General features: G+C 56.7%; 1 protein-coding gene across 1 annotated transcript in view; it reads left to right on the forward strand.

Annotated features, from left to right (window-relative positions):
* The window catches only part of SAP30BP (SAP30 binding protein), a 33,485-nt gene extending 14,135 nt beyond the window's left edge, over positions 1–19,350 (forward strand). The window contains exons 4-11 of the mRNA XM_010856177.1: positions 6,481–6,523; positions 11,424–11,512; positions 13,683–13,774; positions 14,562–14,622; positions 15,289–15,340; positions 16,278–16,336; positions 17,470–17,554; positions 17,767–19,350. Coding sequence (XP_010854479.1) covers positions 6,481–6,523; positions 11,424–11,512; positions 13,683–13,774; positions 14,562–14,622; positions 15,289–15,340; positions 16,278–16,336; positions 17,470–17,554; positions 17,767–17,948 — 663 coding nt within the window. The 3' untranslated portion in view covers positions 17,949–19,350. The remainder of the gene's footprint in view (positions 1–6,480; positions 6,524–11,423; positions 11,513–13,682; positions 13,775–14,561; positions 14,623–15,288; positions 15,341–16,277; positions 16,337–17,469; positions 17,555–17,766) is intronic.
* Positions 19,351–21,178: the final 1,828 nt, after the last annotated feature.

Here is a 21,178-nt window from a genome sequence, read left to right on the forward strand (position 1 = left end):
CGGCCCACCCGCCCGCCAGCCACGCAGGCCCCAGCAGACTTCCTTCCCTTCGGGGCCACATGCCACGGATTTCTAACCAAGGTGTGGCTGGGTGCCTCCTTCCCCAGTGAGGACGTAGCTTTTTGAAATTTATGTTGTAGAAGGGAAGCTGCCTGTCTTTAGGGATCCGGCACTTCCCACCTCTGTTCCTTGCTTCAGTCCATGTCCCTTGAGATGCTACTGTAGGATGCCTGGGTTTGACAGGATTTTACTCATTTGTATTAACATTGGGTTTCCCAGGTGGTTCAGTGGTAAAGAAGCCCCCCTCTGCATCTTCAAGTGTCTTGAATCAGATCTGTGGTTACGTTTGAAATAGTCAGCATAGTCTCCCCTTGGGAGGTGGCTCCAGCCAGAGCTTGCCTTCACATGGAGTCTGGGTGGTTCCACGTGACAGAGCCTTAGCGCCATGCGGAGCCATGGGGGCATTACTGAAGCCAGGATTTCAGAGAGACTATTCTTCTCCCCCTCCCTGCCTTTGCTTCCATCTCCAAGGCCAGCCCTGAAGCTGGCTTAGTTTGTCTTGGCAGACGCCTGTTTAACCCTTTCCTGTAGAAACCTCTCTTTGTGGAGCTGAGCCTTCCCAGCAGTGAGCTGGGAGTGAAGGCAAGTCCATTGAATCCGAAACGGCCCCACCAGCTTCCGCCCATTTTTCTGATAAGTTGAGTGTTTCCATCCACGGGCAGGCAGCCTGCCATGGCAGTGGCCCAATCCTGACCATCAGGATACAACTGAAGGAAATGTGCTGGTGATGGGCTTTCTCCTGGGCTCTCCTGGGTGTGTAGGTAAAGCAGCCCCTGCCAGGCGGCCCCCACGCAGCACTGAGTTCAGTGACTGCTGCTGAGTCTTGCGGTTCCTGCCTCTCAGTCCATGCCCCCAACACTGTCTGTCAGACCACAATGATTTTATTTTGGAGCTTGGAGCCATTTGGAATGGCTGCTTTCTGGGCATCCTGAAGTGACTCACGTGTCACAGAAAACCTCGTTTGTCCGTCAGCTTGAAGCCTTCAGGGGCCTTCTCGGGGCTTCCTTGGCTCTTGAAACAGCAGGATTGCCCACAAGTTCACAAGGCTGTCATGAGAACTAAATGAGATCTTTCACTGAAGTGCTTAGCATGATACCTAACGTTATTCCCCAAGACTGAGTTTTGTTCAGATCACGTGCCCAGTGTTTGTACCCAGTGTGCCCTGGTACGTAATAAATGCTTGATAAGTTATTTGTGGAATAAATAAATGAATTAACTTTACAATAATTCTTTTTTTGTGTATTCAAATCAGAAGCAACAAGGTAGACTTAAGGTGTTTTAAATTCAGTATTGGTGCGCGCCCCCGCCACACACACACCTTCCTGCCTACCCCGTATCAACCTTTATTGCAATTCTGCTCCTGTAGCTCCTCCACTGCCTTGCTTTCTGTTGAGTGCACACATTGAAACTACCTGTGGACTTTAACAGGTTTGGAGTCTGGGGGTTCAGCATTGCAGGTGATGTTTGCTTTGAAACCCTAAACTAGACTGAAGAAAAACTGACCACTAGCTGCTTAGGCGTGGGTGGTGGCGGGGAGGAGGGGCGGGGGTGTATGGTGTGGGGAGGAGGGGAGGTGTGTGTGTGTGTGTGTGTGGGGGAGGGGAGGGTGTGTGTGTGTGTGTGTGTGGAGGAGGGAGTTGTGTTTGTGTGTATGTGGAGGAGGGGAGGGTGGGTGTGTGAGATCAGTGTTTGAGCACCTGTTGTGGGCCGGGCACCGACTGTTGCAGGTGCTGGGAACACAGTGGTATATAAGACAGCACAGAACAGGGCAGGTGTCCTCTCGTTGGCCAGGTGGGGGTGGGGTGGAGGCCTGCTTCCTTCCCTGGTGCAGGGGAGGAGGCCGACATGGCCAGCAGAGCATGCCTGGGGCCTCAGGCCACAGTGAGGGTTCTTTTTGAGTGGGATCTCTGCTCATGGAGTGCAATGTCACCAGGGCTTTGTAACTGCTCGGGAGCCCCAGGTCTGAGAGGACAGAAGATTTGGGAGGCTTTGTTTCTCTGATCTGCCTCCCCAGCTGCCCCCTACTTTTAAGATGCAGCGTTTCATCATCGGCCAGAAAACCTAGTCTGAAACATTCTTTCCCCTGGAGCGGGGCGCGGCTGTCCTTTGCCCTCTGCTCAGAGGGTTTTCTCTGTGCCTAGTGCTCCTGAACGTGGGGAGAAAAGGCAGAGTTTAGATGTGGTGGAATCCAGCTGCCAACTTGCCTTGTCTCAGGTTGGACCCCAGAGCTTCAAGTGCACTTTGTGGGGCTGGCTCTCGGAAGGGTTGATGAAGTGTTGGCTGTAAACCTCCATCCTCGCCACCAGGAGCTGTGGCTCCTCTGCTGAGTAAACCCTCCAGCTCACGTGGCCGCACGTCCCGCGTCATGGAGCCATGTTGTTTTCACTTCCTTCCTCTGCTCTGGTCACGGTTTTGCTGGTGGCTGGAGTTTTATATTCTCTGCAGAGGAAACCACATCTCAGATTCTGTAATTCCTAAAAATGCGGCCCCTGTCACAGGGCTGTTAGATTCTTCCAAGTCTCAGACACGATTAACTGCAAAACCAAAATTGTTAGGTTCAGATCACAGCCCTCCAGGGACGGCCCCAGCCCACGGCAGCCGCCTCACACCCTGGTCAGAGGGACTTAAGCCCTGGGAGAATAGGGGGTGCAGACGGTCTGAAGAAGAGGCGTCAGGGTTCTCCTTCCTCCTTTCTCACTTGGCTTCGTGGGATGATACGGATTTTGTTTTGCTTTGTTTTTCCTGTGTCTTAACAGGACTTGAACTGGAGGGCAGAAACCAGGTTTGCCTGGTCTTTCCCCCAGGAACTGCTATGTGCGACGCGGTCCCAGGCAGGACACCCTGTCTCCACCTTCCTGAGGAACTGGGTGAAAAGCGCCCGCCGGGGTGTCTGAGGGGGCGTGTGCTGTCACGTCCAGGAGACCTGGACTCATGCCTCCCGGCTGATGCAGACAGTCATCTGTCTGATAACTGGATCTCTAGGCTGAGTTCATTTCTGTGGCCAACGGAATATCCACCTGGAGGCCAGGGAGGGTGGATTCGACAAGTCAAGGCAGGCTTCCTGTGAGCCTTCTGAAACCCTGCTGTGGGGGAAGGAAAGGAACAGTGGGTTTTTGTTACTTTTTGCTCTTGTCCTCTCCTCCCCTCCTGCCTCTTTAAGGATATACCGAGTCTCTCTCTAGCAAGTTTTGTCAAACCGGTTTCTTGAACTGCTGGCAGTTTAACACGTGAACCTTCCTTCAGTCTCCGAAGGAGATAGCCCTGTTAAATACCTCATCAGTTGTTTTTTCTAACACCATGGCTGGCTTCCAAGATAACTATCCTGGGCATTTTGTTTGTTTTTGCGCTGAGTTCCTGGTATCTGAGGCGTGACTGTCCCATGGGTCTTTGTGTTTAATGCGGAGCCCCGTCCTCGCCCTCAGAGCAGCTTCATTGGATGAAAGTTGCCTCGATGGACTGTTGAGCATAAGTGGTTCTAAAAAGCGTCTCTGGGGTATTTGACGCCTGTCCTCAGTGGTCTCACCGGACACCCTGACTCTCCTTCCTTGCTGGACTTTCTTCAGCATCCCCTAATGTCCTGCAGCCAACTCCATTCCAAGAACATATGTTGCCGTGGCTCCAGGTCCTTGTGGGGTGTAGTCCAGCCCTTTTCAGGCTCAGGTTGGGGCAGCGGGGGTTCAGGCTCCTTTCGGATCTGGAAGCACTTGGGTCGTCAGCTTTCTTCAGGGGCACCTTGGTACCAGGCCACATTCCCAGGAGCTCAGCAGACCCACAGCCCACTTGTCCACGTCAGAGGGCAGAGGAATTCCCTGCTGAAGCGTAACAAGGTGTGGCCACCAGGAGGCACAGAGTCCCATTGTTGGATTCTCCGGGGCCTTAGGAATCACACAGGCGCCTGTGACGCAAGTGGGGGATCTGAACAAGCAGACTCCAAAGCCTCGCCGTAGTCTGTGGCTCCCAGCCTGCGGAGGCTCAGTTAGGTGTTTGGCTTTTAGGGTTGTCTCAAGGCAGGAGAATCTTTGCTTGCGGTTGGGTCCCTGCGCTTGCAGATAATGTGGAGCTGGATTCCAGCTGGGAAGGGGCGAGGGTGCAGAACTTCTTTCTGGGGGGTGCTGGTTTGGAATTAAATAAAAGGCCACAGTTTCATGGGACTTGAGGTGCACGCCGTGAGAGTAGAAAAGCAGAGACTAGTTGTCATATTGAAACCAACTACCAGGTTAATTTGGGGAAGGGAGCATGTATAGAAAGATAAATCTGGGGGAAAATGAGGAGCCAGGTTAAAAAAGGAAAACCTGAAGGTAGTAGAAAAAAGACTTCCTCTCTGTGATTTTGCCCCATCATCTCTTTTTCTCCCCAAGATGTGACTAAATAAAGCTCAGATAAGCCGGCCCAGGCCCTTGTGAAACGCAGGAATCTCCGCCTCTGCCCACCCGCTCCACCTCCCATCACTGGGCAAAGGCAGGCCCAGGAGCCTCACCCCTTTTAATCTCACGAGGAGCTTATGGTGTGAACAGGTCCTTTCTCCTTTGAAGAGACTCCTCAGTTGTTTGGTGACTAACTTCCTGTGCCCCCGGAGCAGACAGCAGAATTCCCACGTGGCTGGCTTGCCTCCTTCCTTGCTGCTCTGCATTTTGGCCTCCAAAGGGCCCAGGGCAGCGCTTTGGGAAAGAGCCCTAGGAGGCCTTTGAAGAGTTAGTGCATCAGGCTTGTGGGACCAGCCAGATGGCCCCAGAGGGGAGGTAGGATGTGGCCAAGTGATGTTTTCCCACAGTGAGCACCCAGACAGCTGTCCCCTGGAGGGAGAATTAGGACCTTTATAGCCCAGCGTGCCACACACTTCAGCATGGGTTCCCCCAGAGTCACAGCTACAAAGGGATCGTTGTGGGGCCCGCTGAGACCCGCTGTCTGTGGAGGGGCTGATTGATGACCAACCTGAATTTGGCTCGGCAGCCCTCTGGGGGTGCCTCTGCTTTTTGCCCACCTGATTGGCAGGGGGCGGGTGACTGGGGGCAGTGGTTGCTAAGCAGCCTGGCCTGGACGTTATGCCCGTCCAGGTCGAATGAATAGCTGCAGTGTTCCAAAGAATGAGGGAGTTTTGGCCTATCCTAGGGACTTTTTGGAGAAGGGGGTTAAGAACTGCTGTTCTGGTCTTAGAGCCTGGGGGGTGGGGGGTTGGTGGCCTCCCTGTGCCTGCCTTCTGAGACGTCACCTTGGTGTCAAGTCACATCATATGAGTGGGGTACACAGCGCTGCCCAGCCGCCTCCACGTGCCCGTCGGGTCCACGATTGTTACTGTCTTATCTCCTCCCTCACTGATCAAAGGCAGGGGACACAAGATCCAGCCTCGTGAGCACAGCTTCTGCCACTGTGATCATTACCACGTCATGGCACCTGAGACCCCGACCTGTGTTGAGGGGCTCGGTTTCTCCAGAAATGGGGAGAACAGCTATGTTTTTACGTTTGTAAAACGTAAAACAAACATTATGCGTTTGGGGCAGCAGAAGCAAGGAAAGTAGGTGCCTAGCCATGTGACCGTGGCCAGAACTGGATTTTCTTCACTACAACACGTGGCACATCGGGCTCTTAGTTCCCCAACCAGGGATTGAACCTGTGCGCCCTGCATTGGAACGACTGGATCAGCAGGGAAGCCTTTACCTGAGCAGTGAGATCCGGAGTGGTCTGATGAGAAACCTTTGCCCCCAGGGCTCTGTATACCTCCAGAACAGAGGACACGGCGTGGTAGTGGGTTCTGGGGGCAGGGGCTCGCATAAAGGATCAGAGAGCTTTCTTTGGAGAGACCGAGCTAGTGTGAAGAAAACCAGCAGGTGAGCTGGGAGACGGAGCCAGGCCGCCTTGCGCTGGGCTGTCCTGAGGGCGGTGTGTGACTCCCTGATGGTCTGCTGCCTGCCTGCCCCCAGTTCCATGAACTGCCCCCTTGTGATAAGGCCTCCCTTTTTTGCTGAAGCTGAAAGTGAGAAAAATCTCTTGGGAGGAGATAGCCTTTTGCGTTTTGGTCTTGAGATTCTCTAGCCACGTCTTGTTTCCTGGGCACCAGGCGGGGTGCTGTGTGCTGGGGCGGCTGGCCAGGCCCGGGGGAGCCGTGGGCAGGGTCCAGGTTTGCAGGTGATGGCTGGCTGGCTGCTGGTTGCTCTCCTTGGCATTGGGGGTGCTGTCACTGCTGGAGGCCATGGAGGAGACACTGAAGCAGGTGGCTGGAGCATCCCGGCTGCTCTGATGAAGGAAGAAGGCATATTCGGAGGTTCAGGGGTCTCAGGAACCCCAAAGTGTCAGCTCGCTAAGTTCCTTGCAATGCTTCTACCTTTTCTCCTTCCTAGAAAATCCTGAGTGGTGTCAGTAAGGAGAGTGACTCTGGGTCGGGAGCCGCACACTTACTCCTTGTGTTTTCCTTTTTCCTTGCAGGATAACCCAGAAGTAGAAAAACGAGATCCCCAGGAATTAGTTGGTGAGTACCCTGGGGTGGAAGGTGCCAGGGACAGGTCTCTGAGCCTCACCCAGAGCCAGCTGGCTTCCAGCCACGCAGGTGGTTTCTCTCTGCTTCCACCGAGGCAGCAGCTCAGCTGCGAGCCTGTCTCTGGACTCTGACTCTCAGGGCCTTTGGCATTTCCTAAGATGTCTGGGTGAGACACCCAGAGAACAATTCTTTGAAAACCGTATTTATGGTGCGTTTCATGGAGCTTTGGTCAGTTGCCAGTGTCGTCAAGAGGGACTCGGGCCCCTCCAGCTGGGAGCTTGTTCTCCTTGTGCTGTGCGCCTGGCCTCCGGCCTTGGACCCCCCGAGCCTCTCCACTGGCATATTCACGGGCTCAGGGCGCAAACATGTGGCCTCTGCTGGCATGCTGCTCTGTCCCCGGGAGGGAGCATGCCTCCCAGCCCTGGAGCCTGGGGCCCTCTGTGTAACTGGCCAGGGCGGTTTCGGTTCTGGAATGCGGCCCGCGTGTCATCCCAGCCCCGTGTTAGCCCAGCCTCTTCAGCCTTTCAGGAGGTCTCTCGACTCCTTTCATTTCTGCCATGGACTTTGTCAGGGCTCCCCCGAGGCCTGGCCCAGCCTCACGTTGTCGGGGGTTGGCCCTCCCCCTCCGTGGCGAGACTGCCCATCTCTTCCCGCCCACTCAATCCTCACAAAGCGGGGTTCCTGCTCCCCTCGCCCAGATGGCGCCTTTGCGGCTCACTCGCCCTGCCCGGGTGAGCCCCAGGCTGGAAATGTTGTATCCAGCAGCCCCTCCAACCTGTCCTTTTTCTGGACAGGATGCCTTCACCAGGAATGGCAGGTGGGGACCCATCCTGGTTATCGTGACTGAAAGACCTAAGCATCATTCGTTACGTTTGTCTCCTGAGGGAAAGACTGGGTAGGACCTTGACCACGTGGAGAAGCCCAGATGCTCAGCGGGATTCTGCCCTTCAGCCCCGGGTTTTCTGATGAATGGGGTATGAGTCTTTCCTATTAAAAAAAAAACCCAAATTTTCCTAAAACCGAAGAGCCTGATCTTGGGAAAATGGTGCCATAGGGGCAGTGCAGTTGGCTTCACAGGCAGAGGGAGCAGAGCAAGCCCCCTGGGAAACCCGTGGCCTTCCCCGAGCAGGCGGTCCACGGGGCCGGCCCTGGACTGCAGCCTCAGCCTCGCTGTCACGGCAGGACGGAGTGGGGGCGGAGCCGCCCCCAGGAACGCAGCCAGGCAGCGCTCTCTGCTCCTACTAGCGGCGCTCGCTTGGCAGGAATGTGTGTGGGCTTCAGCCACCTCGGCCCTAAACTCGTCGATAAACAGCTTTGACTTTGCCTCTCCTTGTCACCGTTTGAAAGCAGCTTTGTGAGGGGCAGCTTACATAAAGTGGAACCCCCGCCACAGTCCTGACGAAGATGTCTCTGTGACTGTAGAGTGTTCCCTGTGCCATCCCCTTGCACACGTTTCCTCCGCTGGCCTCAGGCAGGCAGTGATCTCTTTTCTTCACTATAGTTTTGTCTCTTTAGAGTTTCTCATACATCTTCGGCTGGGTAATTCTTTGCTGTGGCAGCCTGGCCTGTGCGTCGTACAGTGTTTTAGCAGCATCCTTGGTCTCTGCCCACCACCAGAGGCCAATAGCAGTCTCCACTCCCTGCCAGATACAACAACGAAAAATGACACTGCTGCTGCTAAGTCGCTTCAGTCGTGTCCGACTCTGTGTGACCCCACAGACGGCAGCCCACCAGGCTCCCGCGTCCCTGGGATTCTCCAGGCAAGAACACTGGAGTGGGTTGCCATTTCCTTCTCCAATGCATGAAAGTGAAAAGTGAAAGTGAAGTCAGTCAGTCGTGCCCGACTCTTAGCGACCCCGTGGACGGCAGCTCACCAGGCTCCTCCATCCATGGGATTTTCCAGGCAAGAGTACTGGAGTGGGGTGCCATTGCCTTCTCCGAAAAATGATTCTGGACATTGCCACATGTCAACTTGGAGGCAAAATTGCCCCTGCCCAAGAACCATTAATACAGATGGACTCCTTGTTTGTTTGTTTTGTCTGGCTTATTCATTTCCCATAATGTTCTTGAGACCCTTCCATGTTTTTGAGCATATCCATAGTTTTTTTTTTTTTTTTTTTGATTGGTAATATTATTTCATTGTGGGGTTACACCACAGTTTCTTGAATCCATTCTCCCATAGAAAACATGGGTGAAACTTGAAGCCTCCTAGTTTGGATTCCTGTTCCCATTTCTCACTGAGGAGGGGGTGGATGACTTGCAGAGTGGCTTCCGCTCATGGCGCCCTGGGTGTCCCCCTTTTGCCTGGGCCCAGCGCCTTCCGTCCTTGCCTCTGGATGGAGGACTCAGGTTGCTCCACTGGTGTGGACAGCGTTTTCACTTGTGTAGACAGGCCCAGGTTTAGTGGAGCAAAGCCGAGCAGAGAAGCTGGCTAAGGGCTCCCCAGCGCTGTAGCTGCTTGACAGGTGAGTGGACACCCAGTCCTCCCCTCCAGGTGCCCCGTGGGCGGTCCTGGAGCAGTGGCCCTGGGGCGGTCATCCACTTGAGTTCTCTGTGTCTCTGGTGAGGCAGAGACACTCCGCTGCCTCCTGCTTCCAGCCCCACAGCACCCACCAGGCGTGCCTTGACTCCCGCCGTTACACACGCCCCGCTGACGAGCCGCGCCTGTGCAGATCCATGCCTGGCAGCTGTGGATACCTGCGCTGCTTTGTGAGGTGGGCGTGCACCCAGGGTGAATCACGCTGACGGCAGCAGGCTTCTCAGAGCCTGAGTACAGTGCCCGCCCAGAACACACCAGCAGACCCAGAGCAGCCACAGACCTGGGCTGCCCCCGAGGGCCTGGACACACGTCTCGGTGTGTTTCCAGGGAGGTTGATTTGAGGCAGCTGTGGCGGCTCCAGCAGCCCTATGTGTGGGTCTGATGTCTTCTGCTTCAGATGCATTCTGAGACTTAGGAAGGACAGAGTTGCAGGAAGATTGCTCCTGAAATCTGCAAGAGAAACTTGTACCGCGTTTTCTGAATGTGTGCCTTCATTCGCCATTGTTCCAGAGAGGAACTCTCTGTTCCCAGCCCAGTCCCAGCCCACGAGCTTGGGAGGACTCTCCCCTCCCTGTCACTCTTGGGTGGGTGGGTTGCTAATGGCAACAGCGGCACGCCCTGTTTTTCCAAAAGGCTTTCCTGGCAAATGCCAAAGGGCGCTCTTTGTCTCTCTGTCACGTGCACACACACACTCCCCACCCAGGGGAGCCGTCTCCCCCTGCTGTGCACCCAGAGCCTGCCCTGGCCTTCCTGGCTTTTGGTGCTGATGCTTATGAAACGCGAGAGCCAGCACAGCCCAGGCAGTCCCACTCTCAGCCAGCCTCTGCAGCCTGCTTGAGCCTCCAGCTTAGAACGCCTGCCTCTCCCAGGGCTGGGAGGAAGGAGGAAGTTGGGATGAGATCAGGGTGTCACCCTTGCTTCAGGAGGCAGGAGACGGAAGGGGCTGAGCAAAGAGAAGCACACGGCCCCATGGTGGAGCGTGGTCCCAGACCGCACTGGTGTCTCGGTCCACAGCAGGATGACACGCCGACGCCCTGCTCTGGGGCACATCCAGGGAGGCTCCTCCGACAGTGAGAATCGGCACGTGTAGCCTTGCTGGGAGATGGTCCCTGGGCTCGAGCTCCAGCCTCAGTGTGTGCAGGCTCGTTTGGCAGCAGCTGAGAAGTGAAGCTCAAAGCAGAAATCAAAGCACCTTATCTGCTAAGAAAATATTAATCCAGCCCCAGGAGAGAAGGGAAAGGCTCACCCGGCCGTCCACTGGTAGTCTAGGCGGCCATTTAGGGGCTGAGAGAGTCCCGCCAGGGCTGGCACATGTCGGTGCCCAGTGGGTACTTGCTGGGTGTTAGTGGTGCTGGGTTGTCCATTCTTTGCCTTCATCCTGCCCCACCCTGCTCCGCCTGCTGTTTGCTCATTGCATAGTCCTTTTCTTGAGTGAATGCCTTGAAAAGCACAGACAGAATCTTACAACAAGCAGCACATTGTCTGGGTGATCCAGAGCACGACTCTGCAGTTGCCAGGGTGGCTGGAGGCAGCAGGGAGGGGAATGGAGGGAGAGAGAAACGGGTGGGCAAGGGCACATTGCCAAGGGAATTGTCCCTTGGGAGCTGTGGGTCTTCACTTCAGAATCAGGCCTGTTGTTCCCAGGAATGAAGTGGACCGAGTGAGGGTTGATTGATTTACTGCTGAAGGACCCGAAGCTAATAACCAGCAGGTCGTTTTGTATTGAATAGATGTCATTTATGTACAAAGCAGTTTTGAATGCTGAGTCCCGAAGCCCAGGGAACCCTGAGCTTCTGGTGGACCCTGGGTAGCAGAGCCTGAGACAGAAGGACAGCACCAAGCAGCTCTGAGTCCCCAGGATCCTGGGAGGGTGTTTCAGGGGCAGAGCCCGTGGGAGGCAGAGCCTTGTGCGCATGTCTTCCCAGCCCTGAGCTCACAACTTCACATTGGTAGCTTGAAATTGATTGGCCATGACGGGAGAATTTACACCAGAGAAAGGGGCAGATGGCTGCGGGTCATGGGTCTGCCCCTCCCACCTCCCAGCACCACAGTCACCAGCACCCCAGGACACAGTCCTTCCTCTGGGCCTGGCTGTGATATGGCCGCTCGCGCCCTCTGCCTGAACTTCTTTCCCCACTGCACCTCCTGGCTCCTTCAGGTCATTTAAGTTCAACTCAGATGCACCCTCAGAGAGCCACTCTGCATGCCCTGTTTTACCATTTTGTAGTGTGTGATCCCTCCTTGAAAACACTTTATGTACCTTTCTTGTCTTGAAGGGTTTTTTATTGTCCATGTCGGGCCCCCACCCTGACCCTCCCGCGCACCCACAGAACTCCTCTGTTCTCTCTGCAGCCTCCTTTTCTGAAAGAGTCCGGAACATGTCACCTGATGAGATCAAGATCCCTCCAGAGCCCCCTGGCCGGTGCTCAAACCACTTACAGGTACGTGCACGCTCAGCTGCTGAGGCCCGTGCAGACTGGGCGGGTGTCTGGCTGGGTCTGACTTTAAGCGGCTTCTGGAAAAGAAACAGCCCAAGTGGGAAGGAGCCTGCAGTCCTGGTGACCTCACTTAGGCCGCTCCCAGGAGCCGGCGCCCTACCCCCGGCTGCCTCTGCAGCCTCAGCTGGGCCCCCGCCTGCCCCGGGACACTGCCAGCAGAGCAAACAACATGCCTGTTCTGGGCATCCTTGAGCCCAGGGAATGTCTCCGAAGGAACTTGGCTAAGAACCTGAGGGGTCATCAGAATGTTCAAGAAACAAGTAGGAATGCAAATGCTGCTGCTAAGTCGCTTCAGTCATGTCAGACTCTGTGTGACCCCATAGACAGCAGCCCATCAGGCTCCACCGTCCCTGGGATTCTCCAGGCAAGAACACTGGAGTGGGTTGCCATTGCCTTCTCCGCAAATGCACACGCGTGTAAATGCATGCACTTCAGTCCTCGTTTTCCTGAAATGGCGGTTCACTGGCTTCCTGTCTGATGATCCCTGACTTGCGGAGATGGAGTGTGGAGTGCGCTCACCTCGGGAGCAGGCCCTCAGGGAACAGCTGGCCTTACTCCTCCCTGTCAGCCTCAGTGGCGGTTTCTCCTTGTCCCTCTGCGTGTTCCCCTTTGAAGGGGACCTTGTGACAGTAGGGCAGACACCCACGGCTGCCCCCGAGCGGGGCCTCTGGCTACGCCGCTAGCGCTCGCACACGCTGACGGACGGGGCTGGGGCTGGGCATGCGGCGACCTGGGTGGGTGCCGAGCGGGGCTGGGCTGCCGCACACAGTCCCTTCTCTTCCTGGAAACCCCTTCCCTTGGCTGAGTCGTCTCCCCACCACCACCACATACCACCCCACCCCCAGCCCCGTGCCACTCACGCTCCAGGCAACAAGCCGCAGCCTAAGGACAGTCCAGCAGTCACCAGGCAGAGATAGCCAGCCCCAGCCTTGAATATCAAAATGTTTCTCCTTTTTAGATCCTGCTAGTGGTAGAAACCATGACACTGAGCAAAGGTTTTAGTTCCCCTGAGATAGGAGAACCCACCTGACGGCCGAGGGCGCACAGAGAACTCATCTGTAAGATACAGCAGTGCCCCCACCTGCCGAGCCTTCCTGGAAGGCCTGCCTCCATCACCTGCAGAGCGAGGACACAGAGGCATGCGCTCGGCTTCTCTCTGCCTGGCAAACATGTTACAGACCTCTGTCTCCAGCTCAGTGCTTCCCCTGGGCAGTCTTGACTCCTGACAGGAGTGGGTCTCCTTTCCTGACGTTCCAGAGGACCTCGCTCAGGCCCTGCCCCCCCGCCCACCTCCTCTTGCAGGTGAAGAGCACCCCAAGTGGTTTCCTCCTGGACAGTCTGTGTTTAGCTGCCACTAGTTGGGGAGGCTGCCGAGAGACCCTGCCCTGGGCCAGCGCCAGCCTCGCTGGGTAAGCCTGCTCCTCCTCCGAGGTGGCCCGGCCCTGAGGCTTGGGTTCCTGGGGCCTCTTCAACTCCCCGGGCAGCCCTGACGCCATCTGTTGCTGGCATCGTCTCTGTGGGCCTCAGGACACCTGTAACACTGGCCTGGACCCTGCCAGGTGGTTCTCTGGTTTCCCATTGAGCCAGAGAACAGAGCTTGAGGGGAGACTGGATGAGAAACTGGCTCTTGACCCCCAGCAGTGCCTCTTGGTAAAGTGACAAGGACTGGCCAGCTGTGAGCCTCCCCTCAGAGGACACTGGGGAGGCTTGTGACACCTCTCCTGCCTTCCCAGGTCTCCTGCTGGGTCTTAACCCCATGTTAAAATTAAAATCCAGCATTCAGCCCCCACCTGTCAACACTAACTCTTGAAGCTCCTCTTCAGATGATTCAGTAGCTGATCCCCAAGTGGGGTTTGTTCACTGTCTTCTCCATGGCTTCTCTAGCTCCAGCTTCTTATTCCTCCCGCTGCTGACCACCCAGAGGGGATCAGGAGAAAGCACAGCGAAAGCAGACTGGTCTCTGTCTGTCTCGTCTGCACTGGGTGGAGGAAGACCGTCTGGCCGGAGCAGGGCTTCACGTGGCTCCCCCAGGCCCTCGTGTCCACAGCACATGACCACAGGCTGGGATCGTGAGGGGTTCCGTCACCATCGTCTTTTTGTCCCCCTTCTGTAGGACAAGATCCAGAAGCTGTATGAGCGGAAGATAAAGGAGGGGATGGACATGAACTACATTATCCAGAGGAAGAAGGAATTTCGGAATCCCAGGTGAGTTTTCTGTGAGCCAGCAGGGGGACGGTGGGAGGGGTGATGTTGGACCGGGGACAGGAATGCCCCCAGAGAGGTGCAGGGAGAGGCCCTGCTCAGATCCCAGCTGAGCCCAAAGGGACTGTCACTCGGACTGCGTTAACCTTGCTGAGGCTTCGTCTGCCGTTGAAGAGCCAGGCAGCAGGTGCGGAGGGGAAGCCTCGAGACGTGGGCTGGTGGTTCTGCCTGGGCTCTCATTCCCTCCTCCTGGAGTGCGTGATCTGAGGCCTTAGTGTCCTCAGCTGTGCGAGGAGGGGATTATCTAGATGGTCACCCCAGGTCCTCCTACCTCTAGAAAGTTGTTGACTCTGTATGCAGGTTTGACAAACAGACCTGTGTCTCGGTCTCACTCTGTCCAGTGTTCAAGCAAGTGACACACCCAGGAAAGAGCCTCGTGTGCCGATTGGCGAGAGCTGCCCTTGCCCCTGTGGGCCTAAATGGGGAGGCCCCAACCCAGCCCCACAGGCTGAAGGTCTGATGTCCAGTTGAAACCTCATCTTGACACCATACTCGCTCTGGCCACTGGCCCCAGTCCCTCTCTGTGGAAGGTTGGAAGGCCAGAAGTGACTTTTAATGTCAAGTCAGTGGACATTTGCCCTCCTGTTTGGAAACTTGTTTAGAATAGTTCAACTGGGCTAAAGACTTGGTCTGCACGCAAGTGCTAAATGGCTCTGACCTCCTGGAATCCGGTGCTACGCAGGGCCTCGGGCTCAGGCCCACTCAGCACCCTGTGGTCTTCTTTTTTCAGCATCTATGAGAAGCTCATCCAGTTCTGTGCGATTGACGAACTCGGCACCAACTATCCAAAGGTATGTGCCACCTGCAGAGGCGGCGGGTGAGGGAGGGGACCCAGGGCCCTGCGCCCTCTCCACTGGCTTCAACCTGGAGCCACTGAAAGGTCCGTGTGGCACGCTGCCAGCAGAGGAGAGCTGTCCCCCTCTCCCTTGTTTGAGCCCGGGGCCTCTGCTGGTTGGACTCGCCGTGCCGCGTAGATCAGCCGTCCACAGTGCTTTTCTGCCCTCACTTTCCTAAGAAGGGTTGGCTGGAGACAGGATAGCATCTGAGCCTCCCTGCCCTTGAAGGCCAGAGACTCCAGGCCAGGAAGATCCATGGAAAGACTTGGGGAGAAGCATGTGGTTTCTGAGTCATTTCCATTTATTGGCCCTTTCTGCAACTTTGACAGAGAAGGCAATGGCACCCCACTCCGGTACTCTTGCCTGGAAAATCCCATGGACGGAGGAGCCTGGTGGGTTGCAGTCCATGGGGTCACTAGGAGTCGGACACGACTGAGCGATTTCACTTTCACTTTTCACTTTCATGCACTGGAGGAGGAAATGGCAACCCACTCCAGTGTTCTTGCCTGGAGAATCCCAGGGACGGGGGAGCCTGGTGGGCTGCCGTCTCTGGGGTCGCACAGTTGGACACGACAAGCGAGTTAGCAGCAGCAGCAGCAACTTTGAACTTTTCTTTTTCAGGATATGTTTGACCCCCACGGCTGGTCTGAAGACTCCTACTATGAGGCATTAGGTGGGTAGCCGTTCATCTGCCTGCTCACCCATCCATCTGTCCCTCCAGTCATTAGGCAACACAGGTTTCAGGGTCTCCTCCGTGTTCGGCCATGTCTGAGGAGCTGACTGTGCAGCCTTGAACCATCCAGACCCCCATCCCTGACTTAAGAAGCTTACAACACAGCGAAGAAGACAGGATCAAAGGAGTGATTCCAGCAATAACGAGTGGAGTGATGAAGATGCAGGCTGGGCCACCTAACCAGGGGCCAGGGGAGGGTGGGCAGCCTTGTGGAGGACACTGTCCGAACAAGGTCTGAAGGTGCACAGAGGCTGGCCCAGCAGGTGTGGGCGGGTCCCAGGCAGGGGGCCGGCTGGGAAAACTGGGAGGAGTTTCAAGGGGCCCGCTCCCTCGGGTGCCAGGTCCCAAAGCAGCGGCCTGTGGACCACCAGATCTGGCCCGTGGTGTGTGTTGTTGGCCCCTATAAGTTCTGTCTTGCTTTAATTTGAATTTAGTGCTAGTGTTTTATCTAAAAATCCAGAGACTTCTCTGGTGGTCAAGTGCTTAAGACTCCGCACCTCCACTCTAGGGGGCTCAAGTTTGATTCCCTGGTCAAGGTACTAAGATCCACGTGCTGTGCAGCCAGGCCAGAAAAGAAACAGTGCAAATCTAAGATCCCGGTTGCTGAGGAGGTGGTTACCCTAGGCCAGCATTCCCCCGTGGCTGGAGCCCAGGAGCAGCTCACCCCTCCAGACGGTGCGCAGCCCCAGCGTCGGGGCCTTTGGACTGTGAGGCCCAGCTTCGTGCTGGCTGAGGGCTGGCTCGTGACTGCCCATCACAAAGCGATGCTGCAAGCAGGAGCCCCGGGAGAGCGGCAGGCAGCCGTCTGGGCTGCTTTGGCCCAAATTACCTTCTTGTTTAATCCGCTGCTCTGTGACTACCTGTCCTGTCTTCATAGCCAAAGCCCAGAAGATTGAAATGGACAAGTTGGAAAAGGCCAAAAAGGAGCGAACCAAAGTAAGTGATGGGTGGACGTCCTGATGAAGGGGGCAGCTGTCTGAGGCGCATGGGCCCTGCAGGCTGAGCCAGGGGGCTTCCCTTACCCCCACCCCCCACCGCTGGTTCATCACCCGGCGACACTGTGAGCAGCCTTAGATGTGCTGGATTTTAAGCCTCCATGACTCAGCTTGAAGACGCTTCCCAGGCTGCTTCCACTTGGTTTCTCGGGACTTAATGTTGGCTGCATTATGTCCCCTCCCCCAACACACACCCTTATAGCTGCCGAGCCCTGGGGGCTTTCTCCCTTTGGGCCCATCGGCAGTCTCCTCAGCCTAAACGGAGGAAGTACGTCCTTCCCAGGGCGCTCTGGTCTGTGCCGTTCTTGGCTTCCAGCACTGGCCTCTGCAGCCCGCCTGAGTGCTTCCGTGTGCCTCCCGTGGCCAGGTGACCCCTCACGTCAGGACCCTGAGCGTGCTGCTTGCCTCTGGTCTCGGTCCTTCAGGGGACCGAAACTTGACCGTGAGACCAAGTCCTCTGGGCTGTGCCCTTTCTGACCGGAGTCTCAGAGAGAGAACACAGCCGCAGGACGCCCGCCCTTCCACCTGTGGTTTAGCCTGGTCCTCCTCCCGCAGCACATGTGGCCTCCAGGACGTGTGTCCCCTGCCCCCCTCCCTGGGGCCACAGGGTTGATCTCTCTGGGAGCTGGTGCTGGGGCGATCAGGGGTCCTCATTCTTAACCCTTGATTGAATTTGCCAACTCTCTCTCCTTCCCCCTTTCCAAACCCCAGGCTTGTTGCAGGGACGTGTCTGCAGCACCTGGGGGCCGGAGCTGTCCTTCCCCTGTGCGCATGGGCACCGCCTCCCCCGAGGTGTGAGGGCGGGGCCTGGGCGGGCAGGGGTGCCCCAGCAGCGCAGAGATGGCCATGGCGGGAGGGGCCTGGTGTCTGCGGGAAGCTCTCTTCCGAGGATTAACCGTCCTCTCCAGGCGCCTCTCCAACGCTTCCCCTGCTGGACAGTCACAGCTGGTTCTCAGCGCTTCCCTCGTGCAGTGCCAAATTGCCTCCTGTGCCCCAGGAGCAGACAGCTGGCAAAAAGATGTGGATGCGCACTGTGCGCAGGTCCTGACTAACGAACGTCCCTCTCACCCCCAGATTGAGTTTGTGACGGGCACCAAGAAGGGCACCACGACCAACGCCACGGCCACCACCACCACCACGGCCAGCACAGCCGTCACAGGTACAGTGGCTCCGCTCCCCGCCTCCCCCGCAGACGCAGCCAGGGCCTTCCCGCCTTATCTGCGGGAGCAGGGCGGTGGCGCTCTGGGCCTGGGGTGGGTCCCGGCTCCCCAGCTGCCCTCGGCTTCCTGGGGCTGTCCCTGCCGTTTGTGCTCCCTGGTCTCAGACCACTGGCCTAGGTGGGCCCTGACTTCTCTCTGGCCTCGTCCCCAGATGCCCAGAAGAGAAAGAGCAAGTGGGACTCAGCCATCCCGGTGACGACCATAGCCCAGCCCACCATCCTCACCACCACGGCCACCCTGCCAGCTGTTGTCACCGTGACCACCAGCGCCAGCGGCTCCAAGACCACCGTTATCTCTGCCGTGGGCACCATCGTGAAGAAGGCCAAGCAGTGACGCGAGGGACCCCAGGGACCGGCTTAGGGTGGCTCGGACAGTCCCCCCTCAATGGAGGGGAGGAGCCACTCTGGGACCTGACGAGACCGCGGCCTCTGGGAGGTTCCACATTGTACATTTCAGGACTGGGACCCGTTCCTCTCCCTCCTCCCTGCGAGGAACTCCGGGTGGCATTTGGCCTGGAAGAGACGGGGCTGCAGAGGAGCGGGGCTCTGGACGGCGTCCCCGCCACGGGGTCTGCGCCCGATTAAAAGTGCCGCGTCCTCACGTCTCAGCATCTTGGATGCCCTGGTCTCTTCACAGTCTGTTTTCAGGCAAATGTGAAAACTCAAGTGTCCTCTCGTCTTCTCGGTTGGATCCTCACCTCGGGGTTGACAGTGGGGTGACCGCAGCCTGCAGCCGGCTCAGAGGGGGTGGCCCGAGAAGTCACCTCGGTCATTCCCAGTGAACGTCTCTTGGCACAGGCAGGCAGGGGTAGAGGGGGGAAGGCCCGGGCTCCCGCTGCCCTGGTCCTGGAGCTCTGAACCCCACCAGCTGTCAGGAGCCCAGCCTGTCCTCCCCTGGGCGCAATTGAGCCCTCCTCCAACCACCTCTTGGACACACCCTGGCCTTTGAAGTCTCACCAGTCACCAGAAGGGCGGGAGCTGACCCCTGACCCTCGCAGGGAGGGGGCAGGTTGCAGTGGGGAGATGAGTCACCTCCTGGCCTGGCTGGGCAGCCATTCATTGTTTACGTTAAGTCCAGCTCCTGGGAGGATCTGCCACCCCACCCTTCCTGTGCCTGTTATCTCTGCCCCACAGCAGCCCTTGGGCAGCGCCAGTGGCCGCTGGGCTCCTCTGGGGCCAGAACAGATTTCCCAGCAGCTGCCAGGTCTGGAGTCCCGGGTCTGGAGGGAAAGAGTGCTTTTCCTGCTCTCAGGCAGCTCTCTCCCCACCAGCGGAAGGGCCGAGCGTCAGAGAAGGAAGCGAGGCTGTGAAGAGCTGACCTGCTTCCCCAGAGTGGGCAGGGGTTCAGAAAAGTGGTCCCCAGGAGGCACCGGATGCTGGTGCATGACTGGGGGAGTGTGACGACCCAGCCCTGCGGCCCCCAGAGTAGAGATGGAGCCACCCCTGCCCCTCCCCACAAACACATCCCCAGCTGCAGAAGAGGGCATGTCTCCCTGTTCTTTGAGGAACTTCGCAGCCCTCAGACATAGAGAGAGAGAGGGCTTCCCGCCTGCAGCCTCCGCCAGGGCCCCAGGGAGCTCATGTGGCGGCAGCTGGGACCTCGGAGTCAGCACCTCTGCTCTGGAGCCCAGGTTAAAACAAATTGTGTTTGAGTCATGTGTGTCTCAGGCCTTTTGCTCTGTAAGTCTTCTCTGTCAAATCATGGTAATAAAGCTTTTTGAGCTGGTTGTGAGGAACCTACGAGATGATTTATGCATCGCTGTTGTTGCTCAGTCATGTCTGACTCTGCAACCCCACAGACTGTAGCCCACCAGGTCCCTCTGTCCATGGGGTTTCTCAGACAAGAATACTGGAGTGGGTTGCCATTGTGTTCTCCAGGGGATCTTCGCAACCCAGGGATTGAACTTGTGTCTCCTGCATTATCAGGCACTAGTGGCTAACTTACCACTGAGCCACCAGGGATACGTTTATAGAGTACTCTATCCAGGCTTGTTGTTGGTCAGTCCAGCTCCTCCTTGTTTTAGACCAAGGAGGGAAGCACCCTCTAGAGATGATAAAATCAGCCTGGATCATGGCCTTCGACTGTCCTCCAGGCCCTCCCAGACGTGCCACCGAGCCATCCGATCAGTAATGGCTATTCCCCCTCGGGGCCCCAGTCACAAGGGCCCTGGGGAGAGAAGTCTGGGAGTTGGACAGCCCGGAGTTAGAGCTGTTCCACTTACTAGCCTGGTGAGTGGGTGAAGGTCTTTAGTCCTGCTGAATTTCGGTTAACTCTCCTGTGAATCGGGTCTAGTGCCTGCCCACTGTAGTCCCACTGAGCCACAGGGGCAGGTTCTCGGCCTTCTCTGAAGGCTGGGTGTCCCAGAGTGCCCTGTCCTTGCTCACAGCCTGTCCAAGCTGAACTCTACTCCCGCCTACCCACACAGCCCCACCCTCTCCCCAAGGTCCCCATCTTGGGTGATGGCATCAGGATTACCCTGGGCTCGCCACTGCACCCTGGACCCCAATGCTCTCCCCTCACCCTGTGGGTCACTTCAGGAACCCCTCCCCATCATTGTCACTGCTGCCCCGGCCCCCAGTTGCTCTCGCCTCATCTGCTGACTCGAACTCTTCCATCCAAGCTCCAGTCTGGCCAGCATCTTCCTGCCCCCCAGCTCTTACCTAGTCACATGGTCTCCCACTGACCACAGGAGAACCCACATCAGCCAGGCAGGCAAGGCCACCAGCATTCTCATCACCCCTCCAGCCTTTCCCCTCCTCCCCACCCCCCACACCCCCATGCTTGGCTCCTCCCAACTTTCTCACTCCCAACCTCAGCACTGACACTTGGAAGATTTTCTTAATTGCAGGTCAGTTCAGTTCAGTTGCTCAGTCCTGTCCGACTCTTTGCGACCCCATGAATCGCAGCACGCCAGGCCTCCCTGTCCATCACCAACTCCTGGAGTTCACCCAGACTCAAGTCCATCGAGTCAGTGATGCCATCCAGCCATCTCATCCTCTGTTGTCCCCTTCTCCTCCTGCCCCCAATCCCTCCCAGCATCAGAGTCTTTTCCAATGAGTCAACTCTTCACATGAGGTGGCCAAAGTACTGGAGTTTCAGCTTTAGCATCATTCCTTCCAAAGAAATCCCAGGGCTGATCTCCTTCAGAATGGCCTGGTTGGATCTCCATGCAGTCCAAGGGACTCTCAAGAGTCTTCTCCAACACCACAGTTCAAAAGCATCAATTCTTCGCCGCTCAGCCTTCTTCGCAGTCCAACTCTCACATCCATACGTGACCACAGGAAAAACCATAGCCTTGACTAGACGAACCTTTGTTGATAAAGTAATGTCTCTGCTTTTGGCTATGCTATCTAGGTTGGTCATAACTTTCCTTCCAAGGAGTAAGCGTCTTTTAATTTCATGCTGCAGTCACCATCTGCAGTGATTTTGGAGCCCAAAAAAATAAAGTCTGACACTGTTTCCACTGTTTCCCCATCTATTTCCCATGAAGTGATGGGACCGGATGCCATGATCTTCGTTTTCTGAATGTTGAGCTTTAAGCCAACTTTTTCACTCTCCACTTT

This window comes from Bison bison, unplaced genomic scaffold (assembly GCF_000754665.1).
Source record: "Bison bison bison isolate TAMUID 2011002044 unplaced genomic scaffold, Bison_UMD1.0 scf7180017864371, whole genome shotgun sequence".
NCBI classification, from domain to species: domain Eukaryota; kingdom Metazoa; phylum Chordata; class Mammalia; order Artiodactyla; family Bovidae; genus Bison; species Bison bison.